The following is a 17,292-nucleotide window of genomic DNA, read 5'->3' as shown; positions in this document are numbered from 1 at the left end:
TGTGGAATTTACAAGGGATTGTTGTGTCCTGGTGGTGAGACTAGGCAGAACCACCAATACTTTGTCTATTGGCATGTGTTTTGGGAACTATAAAGATAGCAGGCCTGAGATCACTCTAGCTCACTCACCCACTGACGGACTGTTCATGCATATGTGTGTGTGACTCAGAAACTCAGAAAGACAGCTGATGTGTGAAGACGTTCTTTTAAATTCTTTACTGAATAGACAGAAAACGTTTTGCCACCACAAAACCATATCATCATAGTAGTTAGTATATGATGCACTACGGAAAGCAGTGTAAGGGACGTGCCACTGATATGATAGCTGCTTTCATAGGACAGCTGATTGGACCATAGCATTGTCTTCATGAAAAGGACAGAATTCACAGAGAGCTGACCTGAGGGACACCTGGCCGAGTGACCTTAGTCTCAACAAGGAGCAAGGGGCTACAACCTTATAAACACTGGACAATGAACTCGACCAGATCACTGAACACACCAGATCTATATGTTACATCAGTGGTTCCCAACCTTTTGAAATCACAAATTTCTGGCAACCCTGCGATCACGTGACTGCACGTGAATTAAGATGCTCCAGCCAGATGTTTTTATATGCTGCATTTTATTTGAACTCGATTTATATCAAGAAAGGGAAAGTGTAGAATACAGTTTTAAGATTGTGTGTGGTGTTTTTAATCATAATTTTAAAAAGAATAATAGGCTAATTAGTTTTTTTTTTGTTTTTTTTTTAAACACTGTGTTACATATTGTAGAGGATTTTGTTCATACAGTCTTTGCTTAAATGTAAAGTTAAAATGTGACAATGTGATTGGTAATACACTAAAATGTTAGCAACACATTGTTTGTGCAGCACAGTCTGCAGGAATGATGCATTATCTATCTATCTATCTATCTATCTATCTATCTATCTATCTATCTATCTATCTATCTATCTATCTATCTATCTATCTATCTATCTTGTGTTATTTTTGTTAGTTAAAGGAAAGTTTCAGATTAATTCACACTTGAATTGTTCTTGTTCACAACCCTTTATGCACAGCTCCACTACTTCCCTGAAATAAGCCAGCTCCTTTATTTCCTGTCTTACATTATTGGACAAACTGATTACTGTAATCTTTTTTTTTTTTTTTTTACAACTTTATTGACAACAAGAGTATACACAGGACTGAATACAGTTAGATGAAACAAGTGTATACAACATTAATACACAACCAAACCATCATAAATACGCCAGGGGATGACAGCAAGGCAGAAAAAACATAAACTTAAATAAATATTTTGTAAAGTTTACAAAGATCATACGTTTTGACAGCTTTTTTATTCTCACAATCACAGAGGGAGGAGATATATTGACCAACATAGCCTATATGTATGCAGACAGTTCCAAGAAGTTTGGCTTCTTACCAGAAAATGTAGACTTATGTATATAAAATTTGGATAAAATAATTAACAAGTTAATCATATAAAACTGAGAATTTAGTTTTTTTTTTTTTTTATCATATTCAGCGTAGCCAAACAAAACATTTTTCCAGCATAAATTAAACTGGGGATAAATATGATCACTGATTACTGTAATCCAGGTGTGCCTGACCATTGTTGTGAGGTCAGACACACCTGGATTAATCAATTGGTCCAATAATGTAAAACAGGAAATAAAGGAGCTGGTTTATTTCAGGAAGTAGTGGAGCTGTGCATAAAGCACATGTGTTATTATCATTATTGTTATTATTATTATTACTACTACTACTACTAGGCTACTACTAGGGTACCCTATAGTCTATAGGGTACCCTAGTAGTAGCCTAGTAGTCCTATAGTAGTAGTAGCCTAGTATCAGACAGAGTAGTCTCGCTCGCCAGACCCTCCTCCAAAGAAGAAGCAGCACACACACACAAAAAGAAGCAAAAATATAAATCTATCTATCTATCTATCTATCTATCTATCTATCTATCTATCTATCTATCTATCTTGTGTTATTTTTGTTAGTTCAAGGAAAGTTTTAGATTACGTAATTCAACACTTGAATTGTTCATGTGCACATGTGTTATTATCATTATTATTTATTTATTTATTTATTTTAATGTTTATTTACTGTATGTAACAGGGACGATACATACAACATTGCCACAAAGAATGAAAAATGCGATACATACAAGACGTCTAGCTTCAGCTAATTTGCAGTCTTTGTCCCTGGTCAGGCTAAAGAAGGATAAAAGATACTGAATACGTTAAGTGCAATAATACATATACAGTGAATAATAGGCCTACAGTGAATAGATATCATGAATAAATAAACACAGCTACAACATTTAAATTAAGAAATTGCACAGATTAAATAATATTATAATATGCTATTATAATATTATTATTATTACTACTGCTACTACTACTAGGGTACCCTATAGACCCTTTCAGAGAGTATAAACAAAGACAGGTGTGGCTCATTAGAAAACGCTCTGCTACACTAAATTGAATGGAGCCTTAATTAGTATCCTCGGTAACACCTGTATTTGTTTATACTCTCTGAAAGGGTCTATAGTAGTAGCAGCCTGGTATCAGACAGAGTAACCCTCGGTAACCCGAGCCGTGCTGGCTGCAGCCGCGGCCTGTGGAGCAGCCGCGGCCTGTGGAGCAGCAGCGCCCCCTGGCGGCGGCAGCGGGAACAGCAGCCTGCTGTGCCTCTGTCTGTGTACAACAGTATCACAGTTGAAGATGGCGACTGGAGTCCTTCAGAGAGTCAGCGGAGGCTTGGCCCGGGCCACGGGCAGGGCCGGCGGCTCGGCCGGACGGCTGGTCCTCTGGAGCAGGTGGGCGGTGGGCAGCGTGCACAGGGGGTCGGCGTGTAGCTACTAGTGTGTGTGTGTCTGTGTGTGTGTCGTGTGGCTGTGTGTTTTTATCAGCAGCAGGTCTGTGAGGTGGCTACGATGAGAGAGGGGGAGCTAGCCCGCCGCCTGCTAGCCTCAGTCCTCAGTGGCCTTCAGCTTTAACTTAACCCACTAACTGCTCCAACATTTATTTAGTGCGAGGTGTGAAAGACTGACGCTGCGCTGCGTGTGTTTGCTGCTGAAGGTGAAACAAGACGAGTCTCTGTCATGTTTTGTCAGTGAGCATCTCTGAAGCTCAAGGTCAATTTGATACTTTATCTTTATTGCCAACTTGAATGTATCAGATGCTACATACGAGCTACTTCCTGTTACCTGCACTAATTCATATGCATCCCTGTCGTTGTGTGCACATTGTGTACTGGTGTCAGGCTCAGTGTGTGTGTTTTGATCTGCTCACTGTAAAACATTATACTACACCAGCTCTCCCTCTTTAGTAGCCCACATCCTCCCAGTCAATAGTTTACCCATGCAGAGGTGCTGCAGAGAAGGAAGGAGACTTTCTATAAGTCCATGCAGCTGATGCTCATCATGGCCTGTGTTGTCTTAGCAGAGGGTTTGCAACATCAGGCTGCAGAAACCGTGAGGACAGCTGGTTCAAATCACTGTTCGTGAGGAAGGTTGATCCGAGGAAGGACGCGCACGCCAACCTGCTGACCAAAAATGAGGCGAGTAACCTCTACAAAATTCAGTGTAAGTTCCCCTACTCTGTATTCTGCACAATGACTAAGCACTCATCCCTGAAATAACGTGGAGATTTGTTTTCAAACACAAACTTTCTTCTCAGTCCACAACGTGAAGCCGGAGTGCCTGGAAGCGTACAACAAACTCTGGTGAGTGGTTATTATTTCACATTGTGTTGTCAAAGCATGTATAGTATACTGTTGGTACACTTGGGTAGTGCAGCAGATGTAGTGTCAACAGTGGTTGGTGTGTGGGACCGGGGCGACCTAAGTGCTGCCTCGTGCACTGTTGTGTAAAAATAGTCCGGAGCAGTCTATTCCTGTGAGGTGGTCAAGATGCCTCAAGGCCATTTGCCTCGGCTGACTTGGCTCGTGCAACATTAGACATCGGACATGTGACTGGGAAAAGAATGTTTGTTATTTGATTTGGTTGTTTTAAAGTAACTTGGGAGAGATGTCACCTTTACACAAAGTACAACAAGGAAACATAGACTCAGACAGTACAAGATAAGTGCAAAGCATCAACATCACACAAACAATCCACAGTCAGCAACAGTGTTCATTAAAAAAAAACTTCCCTGCACCAGGTTTAAGGACTTTGATTGATTGATTGATTGATTGATTGATTGATATCTTTATTTCGATCATGTAAACGACAATATCTAAAAAAAAATATATATATATAATAAGGAAATAAGTGAACAGCAAAAATGTATACACAAAAAAAAGTAACATCTCATAAGCAACACAGTTTACATGAGCGAAAAGGAGTAGGAAGAAGTATAAACTTATCTAATCCTACCCCTATAATTTTAACTATATGTTCTAATTAAACATTTTACACATTACACATTTTAATCCAAATAGTAAGTAAGTAAGTAAGCAAACACCTTGTGTGAATTATTCAATGTACCTCTGGAGAATCATTTCTTTATGTCTCTTTTTAAACATGATTACACTCGAAATGTTTTTGATTTCAGTACTCATATTATTCCACAGTTTTACTCCACAAATGGTGATACAGAAACTTTTCTTTGTTGTGCGAGCTCTACCAACCTTTAGATTAGATTTCTCTCTTAAATCATAACCTTGCTCTCTTTCATGAAACATTCTCTGAATATTTCTTGGTAGCAGATAGTTCCTTGCTTTATATATAATACTTGGGCTGTTTTATGCTCCACCAAATCAAACAATTTTAGAGTTTTAGATTCTACATCTTATATCAGGAGACTGTGTTGAGTTCATTAATAACCTGTTTGCTGTATCTCAGGGTTTGATCCAGGTTGTGTTAAATACATGTAGTATTTCTCCTTCACCACAGTGAAGAAGTTTTGCCGTCCATCCATGCTGATAAGTACTACCCCTGTGAGCTGGTGGGAACCTGGAATACCTGGTATGGAGAACAAGACCAGGCTGGTAGGATTACTAATATTAACATTTTGTAGCATAACAGACATGGAGTCTGCACTGTTTTCCAATCAGCAGGCATGCTATACTACATATCCATCCACATGCAGGTATATATCATGTTTTATGTTTGTTTTTTTTAACTTGTAGAAGCTATAGCACCACATTAAATGACCATTCTTATTTCCAGGGTCATAATTTCTCATTATATTAGGCAAACATTTAAAAAGAACAGCATAAAACAGCATAAAAACAAACAATTATCAAAATATCACATTAATTAATTATTGCATTGATTGATTACAGAAGTAAAATTCATTAATATTACTTGAAAAAAGAGACGTATCCACTAAGTTAGATATCCATTAGAAATAATAGTATACGTAGTATGTTCAGGCAGCGTAATGAACAGTTCCTATGAGTTTCATGTAAATAATCTTTATTTGTTTAGCACTTTTCGCAGATAAAATCACAAAGTGCTTTACAATAAAAGTGCAGTGGTAAATTAGGGCAGTTTAAAATAAAAAAACTTAATCAGCAGGATGTAGCAGCACCTTCACAGGCCTGTATAATATGCATACAAGTTATTTGATGCAACAAAGTGACTTGAATGTGTTTGCCCTTGTGTAGTCCACCTGTGGCGTTACAGAGGAGGATACCCCGCTCTAACAGAGGTGATGAACAAGCTGCGACAGAACAAGGTAAAGTAAAGACTCCTTCTTCACAGAGCATCTTGTCCATCCATGTCAGGCTTACGCGGTGCAGCCGTCAGTCTCTGTAGCGCTTATTGACCGGTGTTTGTCGGTCGGCAGGAGTTCACAGCGTACAGGAAGGAGCGCGGTAAGATGCTGCTGTCTCGCAGGAACCAGCTCCTCCTGGAGTTCAGCTTCTGGAACGAGCCCGCACCCCGAGAGGGCCCCAACATCTACGAACTCAGGTCCTACCAGCTCAGGGTGAGTAGGCCTACACTACCAGGGCCGAGGTTTATCTTATCATTAGCAGTCATTATAGTTGATGATAGCGAATGATTTACGAGCTAAGCCCTGCCCTCTCCTTTTTACTGAGAAATCCAAACAATTTGTTAAACTTAGAAAACTCACTTGGACGGCTTGTCTTGAGTTGTCTTGAGTTAATTACTCTTTATTTTCAAGTCAGGTCAGTTTTATTTATTCAGCCCAAAGTCAAAAAATTTGCCTCGAAGCTCTTTGCAATCTGCACAGCACACAACGCCCTCTTATCTGGAGACTGCTGGTTCAGATAAAGGACTTTCACTAATGAACCAAATGAGCTCATGATCTGAATCTTTTTCTAAACTTTTATCCACCTTTAAAGGGGAACTATGCAAGTCTGGTGGCTTTTCCTCTGTGTTGCTAACCCTCCTCCCGGTCATGTGCATTTTTTTTTTCAACGAAACCGGCGAGAAATCAATCCATGGAGCGGTGGATAACGTTATATATCGTATACCATCTTACAATGTGTATATTTGTGTAGTCTTATCTGTCATTGGTTTTCAGCCAAGAGACGCTAGGTGGAAGGCAGAGAGCCTCCATTCTCCCTGTAACAAGTTATAAGTCATTTTTAACCATCACAATTACTTGGGTGATGTTTAATTAAGGTAAAATGAAGCATAGTTAAGGTAAAAATCCTGCATATTTCCTCTTTAACAAATCACTCCTTTTTCGTGCTATCACAGCTTCATACATTCGTCCATTTTGCCTCAAGGCAGGAAGTCGTCCGCTGAGCGTGCCGTTGCAGAAAGGGAGAACGTTACTCTTTCACTTTTCCAGCTCACGTTTTCCCACTTAAACAGATGATTCCCTCGTCACATGCTTCACTTAACGTGACCTCCAAATTGCCTCCACCCTCACAAGCGTACTGTACTGTACGACATGCAAGGGCCCCGTGTCTTCAGCCTTTAGCATTTAGGATAGAACAGTCACCTCTTGTGCTGTTTTTTTTTTTTCCAACCAGGTCACTCGTACACAATTTATATCTACTTACAGACTGGTGGTTAACTGGCAGTCCAGTTGCACGTGATTTTTTACCCTGGATCAGCAGAAACCTGGTCTCAGTCCTATGTAATGCATATGATACACACTCCTCCAGCTGCAGAGCTAAGTCGTACTGTACAATCTTATAAAGGCAAAACTGCTGCTGAATAATCCCTCCCTGTGACATGTGGTGAAGTCAAACCATTATCCCCCATCATCACCGACTGAGATTACATCCCAGAAGCAGCAGTGCATTTTCTTGCCTTAAGCACCAGAGAATGATTGAGGAAGGCCCGTACGGTGCAGTTGTTACAGCAGTCTGTCTTCACAGTGACAAAAGACCCGAGTTACGTCTTTATCACTCATTTGCGTTAATATGTTTACCCTGGAATGATGAATAAAGTGTGATACCCATGTGTAGTTCTGGATTATATATATGTCTCAGTGTAATAAAGGATCCTGTGTTTTCTTTTTCCCGCAGCCGGGAACCATGATCGAGTGGGGTAATTACTGGTAAGGCAGCCTGGATTCATTTGATTCTCTGAACTGTAGTTACAGAACAGTTGCACTACATGAAACCTTCCTCATCACACTGTCATTAATAAGCACTATTCCACAGAGAGGCCCTATTTTGAAGCTGTACTGTCACGCTCTCAGGCCAAGACTCAAAATCAAGTGTAATATTACATACGCTACATAATGTTTATGTATAATGAGCCTGGAAAAAGGTCCAGTGCGTGGTCCAACGGAGCCAACAGGTCAGCATTTATCAGTTGATTGTAATTGATTGAAATGGAGACGTGAGGTTTCTACACACAACCTAGTTTGTTTCTCTGTTTTCTCTGGATCTCTGTGTTCGTCTTTGTACTTGTCCGAGCCTTTTTTTTAGTTCAGTTCCTAAATCCACTGGATTACATTTCACTTCTTTTTTTAAAAAACAAGTAAAATCCTCCATATTTTAATCCAGGTTAACGGATTTGTAGCGATCCTGAACCAGCTACGTGCACCATTTAAAATGTAAAACCCATGAGTAATAATATCTTGTTGCTTTTCTGCTTTTCAGTCTTTGTGTTTCCATCTTTCTCAGAAAAAAACATAAATGTGATTTCAAAATAATCATTGGGGAAAAACTAACATTGGATAACAAGTCCAGGCTGAGACAAGATCATCTTTTCCTAAACCCGTGTATTTTCGTATTTAGGTTTACTTTGACCAGCTTTATTTGAACAAACGTCTGTAGCCATGTGGATAATGCCAGTAAAGTAATTTAGGGCAATTTCAATATAATTTGTGGAGTTGAAGGCTTTAAATCCTAGTTCAAGTTACAACAACATGAAGCACTGAGGCTGTACGGTATCCAGACAGTGATTATGATTTGAGTAAGTGAATGTTTGCTTTGGGACGATTCGTAATGGATTTCAAACATCTCCCTCGCCTCAGTCCACTTAGTTTACAAAGACGTACACACAGTGAGTTGCTGCCTCGCTTCTTATGTTTGGACGCGATGCTGCGGTGGTTAATCACTGCTATGGAAGACAACTGCCGCCCAGCTTACGTTAACAAAACGGACAATGTCCCAATTGTGTAAATTAAAAACAAGTCCAACAAGTAAATTCAAAGATGATGTGGAAGGGACTGGTCAAATATCTCGCGTGTGTGTGTGTGTGTGTGTGCCGGGCCCCGTTCTGTTATGCCAGATGAAGCTTTGGTGTTTTTGGCCCGTGTTGTGACAGGAGTTGTTTTTGTCTGCAGGGCCAGGGCTGTTGGATATCGCCAGCAGAACAGTGAAGCTGTGGGAGGGTTTTTCTCACAGATCGGCAACCTCTATATGGTTCATCACCTCTGGGGTACGGTCAAATACCAGCTTTTGCAAGAATTACATGTCGATAGTGTTGAAATCATTAGTTGCTACACAGAAAGTCCATCAATAATAGTCCTAATAGGTTACTTATCAATCAGAAATGCCTAAAAGTGCTGGTTCCTGTTTCTAAAATGCTGCTTTTCTTTACTCTACTCATGTGGGGAGGGGGTTGACTTGGCATTTTCCAGTGTTTTCTTAAATCAGTCAGGCTTAAAGCTGCAGTGTTTGATGTTTTTAAACAAACAGTGGAGGATATGAGTATGTGTACATGTGAACTGAGCAGCATGTATTGATGAACCAGCAGATGATTATTGCTCAACTCTGCAGTTTGTCTCGGATGTACGGAGCAGTTAATCTCTTTCTGTTCTGCACTTTGGTTTTTCTTGCCAGCAGTTTTATTACACTGATACACTCTCTCACTGCTCTCATAGTCTTAGCAGACAGGTATTACCAGTGAGAAAGCTTTTAAGAGATAGTTCAACATTTTTGCAAATTGGCCCATTGCCATAATCCCTATAGTTTTAGGAGTAGGTTCGGTTTTGGTGCAAGCTATTTTTAGAACGGCGGAGCAGAGCCGCGAGCTGCTCAGAGCTACGCTACAGAGGCTCATGGGATTTCTTGGATTCCCTCATCAAACTCATCAAATACACAATCCAGCAACTCCAAAACACTCTGGTGGACAAGTTGTGACCTGCACATTCACCACGCTATGAGATAATACAATAAACGTTATGTGACAGAGTTGTTTTTTAGGCAAATGCAGAGACTGCTTACCGAAAAACTGCCCCCGAGGGGAACGCGCATCAGCGGTTTTGCATGAATTTACCTCGAAAACAACTCTCGTAACGTCCCGTTATTATCTGGTAGCGTGGTGAATGTGCAGGTCATAACTTGTCCACGAGAGCGTTTTGGAGTTGTTGGATTGTGTATTTGATGAGCTTGATGAGGGAAACCAAGAAACTCCATTAGCCTCCGTAGCGTAGCTCTGAGCAGCTCGCGGCTCTGCTCCGCGTTCTAAAAATAGCTTGCAAATCTACTCCTAAAACTATAGGGATTATGACAATGGGCCAATTTGCCCATTGCCCATAAATGTTGAACTATCCCTTTAATAAATGCACCATATACTACCTGCTCAGACGGCCACAGTTGGCATCCAGCTGGTAAACGTACTGGAAGATGTAGCAGCTAAAGAGAAGGTGTTTTTTTTCTCTTGATACATGATGGAGACAGAGCAAAAAGTAGCCTTCATGAAAACCCAAACACAACTGAAAATAAATACATGTCTGCTCATACAGTATATGCAAGTGATTGATAAAATCTTCACCACAACAATTGGGTATATTTAAGGTGAAGATATCACCTCATCTGCTGCAACCAAGTGTCCAGACATATCTGTTGTTTGGTTAATAATGAATCTTTTACGCTATTATATTAGATTGTGATGGAAATGTTCCCTAGTTTCAGCCCTCAATCATGTGAAACAGGAACTGTCTTATAGTATGTTGACTCCAAGAAATGTTAAAATGTGTTTTAATTTGTTGATCTCAGCTTACAAAGACCTGCAGTCCAGAGAAAACACAAGAAACGCTGCCTGGCAACAGGAGGGCTGGGAGGAGGTGGTGTATTACACAGGTGAGTACAAACAAAATCCTGATGACAACTCTTCATTCTTAGGCATTTACATCATCTGTCAAAATAACAAACTGAGCTTTTTTTTTTTTTAACATAATCAATATCAGACTTTAAACTGTGAGGACACTAAATCTGTTGCTTCGACCTTTTTCTCCAGTTCCCCTCATACAGCATATGGATTCCAGGATCATGATCCCCACAAAGGCTTCCCCAATGCAATGAGATGAGACGTGAGCTGGTGGCTGAAGCGAAGTGGCACCCGTTTGAATGTTAGCATCCGTCCAGAGCATTACCGTCATGGTCCCCCCCCCCCCCCCACAGTGCTGCCGGACGACATCCCTCCTCGTTTTCTTGTCTTTTGCTTTAATACTTCAAGATGTCACTAGGTTAAAGGAGGCAGCAATGCCCACATTGTATTTGTAATTTTAAAAGTGCAAATCATTTAGGATTAATAGAGCTGGGATTAATGAGATTTATTTTCTTTTTTTTTTTGGAGGGGTGGGGGGGTTCTGGGGCAGGACAATTAAATTTGGCCAATTGAACTGTCCTTGTGTGTGTTACTTCCTCATCTCATGCCACATTAACGTTGGTCCATGGAGAGAAGTCACCAACCAAAGTTACTTGTACGGATAAAGCAGTTGTGTGTTGTGTAAGTGTGGGAACAGATATCAATGAAACAGTTACTGCTGACGCTCACTGCACGGTGCAGTGGCTATTTATTTATGTAATATACATTTGGAATACTTATTAATTATTATTATTAATATTATCTTAAATGTGCTGAGAAAGTGGCACTTTAGATGTAAGCAAGGCCATCGCTGAGAGAAGTGAGAGAAATCCTCTGTGTACTCATGAACACTGTATCTGCCGCAAATCATTACGATCAAGTACAACATGAAAACCTCACTATTTTATCACTGAGGTCCAATACATATACGTCCAACATTTTCCTTTCCGTACTCTTCATTTGCTTTTTCCAGATGTTTCTGAGTTGTGTGTCATGGTGATATTGATGTTTCATGGTGCTGTGTTTGTAACTATCGCTTCTACTTTATTCTTGTGAGGACAGCATGCCTGGTTTTAATAACTTTTTATCTCTCACCCGTTTCAAAAGGGCCATATCTATCATCTATGATCAACTCTGAAAATAAATGTTATCTACTTTTGGCTAAGAGGCCAGTCATGTTGCTGAATACTGTAATATCAGAGATTTTATTGTGAAAGGAAGCATGTTTATCTTGTCTTTCCATTCATTGGTTGATGGGGAAACCGTACAGAGGGAAGGACAACAACGCCAACACAGAATAAAGTGGTTCAAACAACGTCTTTGATTGACAGCACGTCTTTATTTTTAATGCCGACGTTCTTCGTGGGACTGAAGTCACCACACTCAATGACATGTCTGGTTACAGCTCGTAGTGTCTATACAGAATTAAAACATTTCTAAAGCTCATTGCACATGCCTTTATATGCACGAGTTGTATTAGATAACCTAATGCAAAAAGTGCAGAAACACTAAAACTTTTCCACGGACAGTGTTTGGTTATTCGTACAGTATCCTCTAGTATAAAAATCAATAAGGCAACATCCACATGAAGGTAAAATTGGCGTCACTAGTGTAAACATTTTTCATTATAAAAATTTAAAAGCCTAAGGAAAGGTATGCTCTGGATAAAAGCATCAGAGGCACATCCTTAGGTGCAGATATAAAATGTTAAAATCAGTAGTTACTACTCTTTCAGCATCTTTAGATCTTCTCCAGTTCTTTTAGTAGCTCCCCGAAACTTGTAACGTACCACAAACACCTCTCCTTAACCTGCGCCCTCACGACGTTCCCACCAAATCCGATGAAAGCGCTCTGAGGATGAAAGAAATGACAATGTAAAACACATTCTATAGTTACACCTGTTAAATATCCATGTGCACACTGGAAACCGACGACAAACGGCACAAGATGCAAACACCTACAGCAGGGGGGCAGGCCTCTAGATCGGTGGCTCCATCTCCGATCATCACCACGGTCTTGAAGCCGTACTGTTCCTTCAGCATGCTGATGACCTTCCCTTTCCCACCGCTCTCAGCTGTGGGCTGGCTCTCATCGAAACCAGCGTACTCTCCTGGAAAACACATGGTTTGATTAAAGGGATAGTAGCATTTTTTTTAAAGTGGGGTTGTATGATCTACAAATAGCCCCTATAAGTACTTTAATTGCAGTAGAAGACTCTCTGCACTCCTCCCGTTAGCAACGCCAGCCCATAATAGCCCTGCCCAGAGATTTACAACATACAGTGTTGTGAACAGACCCAAAGAAACGGCCTATTTTCGCGGCCTAAAAGAGGTTTTACGTGAAAAAAAATGCACAGTTCCATTGTTCGCTATAATATAATTTTTTTCAGCCCCTCAAAGTGCAGGAAAAACACAGTTTTTATTTGGACCTAACCAACTCACGTATCCCTCCGCCCAGGGTTAGCGCCCGCCGATCAGCAGTTGGTTAGGTCCAAATAAAACCTGCGTTTTTCCTGCACTTTGAAGGGCTGGAAAAAATTATATTATAGTGAACAATGGAACTGTGTATTTTTTTTTCACGTAAAACCTCTTTTAGGCCGCGAAAATAGGCCGTTTCTTTGGGTCTGTTCACAACAATGTATGTTGTAAATCTCTGGGCAGGGCTATTATGGGCTGGCGTTGCTAACGGGAGGAGTGCAGAGAGTCTTCTACTGCAATTAAAGTACTTAGGGGCTATTTGTAGATCATACAACCCCACTTTACACTCTACTATCCCTTTAAGAACAAGCTGTCATGAGAAACATCAGGTGAAGGATCTAAAAAAAACATTATAAAGCTCCGCTCCTGTAAGAACGGAGGAAATGTCACCAGCAGCTCTTACCGTTGAAGTAGAACTTGAGCCGGTTGGCGTAGACGTGATGCAGAGGGATGTTCAGCTGAGTGGCCACGTGTTCCACGATGCAGCGGAAGCCGCCCGAGATGAGGAACACCTTCGTGTTGCGTTGGTGCAGATGATCCACAAGCTCCCTGGACGAAGATAAATGGACATTCATCAAACGCTCAAATCAGTATATTTGTATATATTTCTTTTTTTCCAACATTTTTGTGGAACAGGCAATGGTAAGAGGCCTCATCTGTCAACTACATCTCAGCAAACCGTCACTGCACACATTTGCACTTAGATGTGAGTAATTACACGCCTTTAGAGCCTATGATGATAAACACATGTAAGGCATTAATGCCAGCACACTCATATTTGGGAGATCTCATGCCTAATAAAGAGGGTGTGTAAACTGCCAACAAACTGTCTGCCATGTCAGCAGCCATAATAGTTAAATACAAACAGACAGCTCATTTAAGCTCAAAAAAGAAACAGTTTTGTACAATTTCAGAAACTGGATGGCTGTCCTGTGTTGGATGATTTGGAACCTAAATCACCGGCTTTTTATTTTCTTGTATAAACCACTCCCAGAGACCATTATGGCTTAAAGGGATAGTTCAACATTTTTGGCAAATTGGCCCATTGCCATAATCCCTATAGTTTTAGGAGCAGGTTCGTTATCTTTAATTGTCGGTGCAAGCTGTTTTTAGAACGGCGGAGCAGAGCTGCGAGCTTCTCAGAGCTACACTATGGAGGCTAATGGGATTTCTTAGTTTCCCTCATCAAACACACAATCCAACAACTCCAAAACACTCTGGTGGACAAGTTGTAACCTGCACATTCACCACGCTATGAGATAATAACAGAATGTTACGAAACTGAGTTGTTTTCAAGGTCAATTCATGCAAAACCGCTGATGCATGTTCCCTTCAGGGGCAGTTTTTCAGCAAGCAGTCTCTGTATTTCCCTCGAAAACAACTCTGTCTTGTAACCTTCCATTATTACCTCATAGCGTGGTGAATGTGCAGGTCACAACTTGTCCACCAGAGCGTTTTGGAGTTGTTGGATTGTGTATTTGATGAGTTTGATGAGGGAAACCAAGAAATCCCATAATGAGCCTCCGTAGCGTAGCTCTGAGCAGCTCACGACTCTGCTGCACCATTCTAAAAAATAGCTTGCACCGACAATTAAAGGTAACGAACCTACTGCTATGACTATATAGGGATTATGACAATGGGCCAATTTGCCAAAATGTTGAACTATCCCTTTAACATTAATCCTGAACATTTTCTAGATTGCTTAATCCTTCTGTTCTTGAATGGCAACAAATGATCAACAAGTACTATTTTGGATCGCTCAGCACAAGTGTTTCCATTTAGGTGGTTGGTTTATGAGCGTCTTTCCCGTGTGCACAGTAATTTTTCTCTATTATGTGTAAAACAATGTCACTCAACAACTCAGATAAGCAAAATCTAGTCACACTCACCTGATGCCTGGAGTCAGCTGAGGTGGGTGGTCTGTTATCAGTTTGTTCACTTGTTCTCTGGAACATCGGATGATGGAAAGACGTTCAGTCAGGGCCGTTTTAAAGGTCATTGAGCCACCCATGGCTTTGCGGGTCCTGACGTGTGAAAGTAACACAAAGGTGTCTTAACATCTGGAACAAATCCAGTAACGTGTGTTTAGTATCAACATGCACAACAGCGTACATACATCTCTGTGACTGCATCCCCCACTCCACAGAACTTGGCCAATTCATCAATGCCTTCCTCTTTGATCACGGTGCTGTCCACATCGAAGCAGACAGCATCTGCCCTCCTGAAGAGCTCCTTTGTCTGGGAGAGTGTAGTCATCATGCTGTGGGAAAAGAAGAGATACAGTGTGACGGGCTCAAAAAGAGCAGAGGTAGTTCAACAGGAATTACAGGTCTGATGGAAGAACGGTATTAACACTTGATTGCAATAATAGGGCAGACAGACACGTGGGCGTGACTCAGCCACAGATGAAACGTAGAGCTGCACACAGACAGTTAGCTCATACATATTTATACTTTGCAAATTCTGATTTATGGTATGAATATAAAACACAGAGAACAAAAACAAACCAATTACATAACACTAAGCAAAAAAAACAAGTCCTGTCATGATCATTAGTGAATCCAAACAACACATTTATGGGATAAATGGTACAATCTGCAATAAACTGTGACATGTGCTCTCCAAAACAGATGGGTGGATGGATGCCTGGATCTGTGAAATTAAATTACACATCAGAGAATAACGTGAAAAACATAACGAGAGACAGTGTCTGACTTCACTTTCAAAAGGTATCATCATGATAAAATGGATATGGATGGATAAAAACATAATTATGAAGCATTTTAAAGGATTTCTTATTCAATCTTTATTTTAAACCACTAGGATGTGTGATTAAGTTCATCTGGGGCGCAAATCTAATTGTGGCTATTATAAGGGTCGCGAGCTGTTAAATAACGTGAGGTGTGTGATTTTGCAGAGCAGCTGCCCTGCTTTCTCTGTTTAACTAACTAAGCCCTGTATGCAGTGGATCTGTTTAATCCAGCGGAGCAGCAAACAGCATGCACCCGTGGGCTCAAATACCTATGTGCAAAATGTTTCTGCATGGATGGACGGAGCTCATCTCATCCCATATTAATCGCGCGGTCTGGGACGATGTGGGGAGAAAAAACTCCGCTGTTACATAAAGCGGGCTGCCTAAACAAACCATAGAGGAGGAGGAGGAGGAGGCAGCTCAGTCAGGACATCCTCTGCCCAGATTGCGTCACCCCGAGGCTCACTACAGTACAGAGGAGCGGGGCTAGCTGGCTGGCACGAGAAAGAAACACACAACAAACACTAAAGACGATGAAAACCGAGTGCCCTGCTCGTTTTGTGCCCTAGTTGTGCAGGATGCTACGATGCTAAACATGTCACGACTTTACGTTACAGATAACGGTTCAAAGAGAGGACGCTGCTGCTGCCTGCCTTTCTTGTTTTAACAGCTTCTAACACCCTCTATGAAACGACCCCAGCAGCTCAGAGCAGCATGCGTATAGGCAGGGCTTTAAAAAAAATGCATTTATTTATTTATTTATTTACAACATTCACCTTATGGGATGTGCTCGTCCTCCTCCCTGTTACTTACCAGGCGGTACCAGCAGCGTAGATACGACAGCGACAGCAGCAGCTCCAGCGTTAACCAAACCAAACCGCGACCCTCTTCTGCTAGGAGAGGTCGCACACTTCCTGATCAGCGGCGCTCAGCCAATCACGGTGAAGCCGGCGGCGGGAGGGACCGCCCACTTTGATTCGGTACCATGACAACGGCAACGTTCGGGTTCGACAGTGGTGGGAGGAGGAGAGGTAACATTCGACACAAAACTGTAACTACAGAAATGTCAGATGTGATGTGGACTCACTGGAGACAATAAGGAACATGTTTTACTAAAGTAACAAATACTTGGATGCGAGGAGACACTACTAAACAAACTTTATTTAGACTGAGAATACCAAATCCACCATGTGCCCTCAGGCAACATACCACTTTTTGGCCTGTCACATCTCCACAATTCATCCCATTTAATGCTGTAATACTTTAAAAAAGAGAGGAGACCTTAGAGAACCAATAACAATGCTTTAATTTATCACATGACTTTCAAGAAGCCATACTGAAACCCTTTTTTGCAGACTTTTTCAAAGGAAACAGGTTTGCCATTTTGCTCCACTAAAACGGTCTGAAAACATACAGTAACTTCCTGGCCCTTTTTCATCTGGAAAAAATATATATTTACACTAATAGATTAGTAAAGTTTAATTTTTAATAGTTCCATGCAATTTATTTACTTATTAAATAATGGAAACTTGTTAAAATGCACCTGTTGCCCGAAAGCAACAACGTACCATTATAGAAAATT

At 40.9% G+C, this 17,292-nt stretch overlaps 2 protein-coding genes across 4 annotated transcripts; one reads left to right on the top strand and one right to left on the bottom strand.

The window, feature by feature from the left end:
• The first annotated feature begins 2,707 nt into the window (after positions 1-2,707).
• LOC310995528 (protein NipSnap homolog 2-like) lies at positions 2,708-11,768 on the top strand. 2 transcript variants are annotated; one of them, XM_083984611.1, is made up of 10 exons: positions 2,708-2,825; positions 3,454-3,593; positions 3,688-3,733; positions 4,905-4,999; positions 5,621-5,691; positions 5,803-5,943; positions 7,463-7,494; positions 8,734-8,828; positions 10,391-10,474; positions 10,632-11,767. In XM_083984611.1, the coding sequence occupies exons 1-10, from the start codon at positions 2,731-2,733 to the stop codon at positions 10,694-10,696; spliced, it is 864 nt and encodes a 287-aa protein (XP_083840737.1). In that variant the 5' UTR covers positions 2,708-2,730; the 3' UTR covers positions 10,697-11,767. The 2 variants fall into 2 exon arrangements, with proteins under 2 accessions (XP_083840737.1, XP_083840736.1); XM_083984610.1 differs by having other exon boundaries at positions 2,730-2,825; positions 3,451-3,593; positions 10,632-11,768.
• An 11-nt stretch (positions 11,769-11,779) lies between these two features.
• Positions 11,780-16,602, bottom strand: psph (phosphoserine phosphatase). 2 transcript variants are annotated; one of them, XM_083984613.1, is made up of 6 exons: positions 16,487-16,602; positions 15,075-15,218; positions 14,848-14,982; positions 13,362-13,507; positions 12,443-12,591; positions 11,780-12,332 (listed from the first exon to the last, which is right to left on the bottom strand). In XM_083984613.1, exons 2-6 carry the CDS (start codon positions 15,215-15,217, stop codon positions 12,222-12,224), a joined length of 684 nt encoding a protein of 227 aa, XP_083840739.1. In that variant the 5' UTR covers position 15,218; positions 16,487-16,602; the 3' UTR covers positions 11,780-12,221. The 2 variants fall into 2 exon arrangements, with proteins under 2 accessions (XP_083840739.1, XP_083840738.1); XM_083984612.1 differs by lacking the exon at positions 16,487-16,602 and adding an exon at positions 15,980-16,389.
• Positions 16,603-17,292: the final 690 nt, after the last annotated feature.

Source organism: Trachurus trachurus (genome assembly GCF_905171665.1).
Source record: "Trachurus trachurus genome assembly, chromosome: 13".
Classification (NCBI taxonomy): Eukaryota; Metazoa; Chordata; class Actinopteri; order Carangiformes; family Carangidae; genus Trachurus; species Trachurus trachurus.
Note: the sequence above shows the minus strand (reverse complement) of the source record. Positions and strands in the feature narration are given on the sequence as shown.

What these genes read in the sequence shown, in the direction of transcription:
- psph (XM_083984612.1), bottom strand. Translation starts at nt 16,002, where the DNA reads ATGCAGAAACATTTTGCACATAG. An exon ending in CAGCTGACTCCAGGCATCAG is followed by an intron (nt 13,508 to 14,847) that starts GTGAGTGTGACT and finishes ATCTTCGTCCAG; the next exon opens with GGAGCTTGTGGATCATCTGC. An exon ending in GCTCAAGTTCTACTTCAACG is followed by an intron (nt 12,592 to 13,361) that starts GTAAGAGCTGCT and finishes TGTGTTTTCCAG; the next exon opens with GAGAGTACGCTGGTTTCGAT.
- LOC310995528 (XM_083984610.1), top strand. Translation starts at nt 2,731, where the DNA reads ATGGCGACTGGAGTCCTTCAGAGAGTCAGCGGAGGCTTGGCCCGGGCC. An exon ending in TAACCTCTACAAAATTCAGT is followed by an intron (nt 3,594 to 3,687) that starts GTAAGTTCCCCT and finishes CTTTCTTCTCAG; the next exon opens with TCCACAACGTGAAGCCGGAG. An exon ending in TGGAGAACAAGACCAGGCTG is followed by an intron (nt 5,000 to 5,620) that starts GTAGGATTACTA and finishes GCCCTTGTGTAG; the next exon opens with TCCACCTGTGGCGTTACAGA.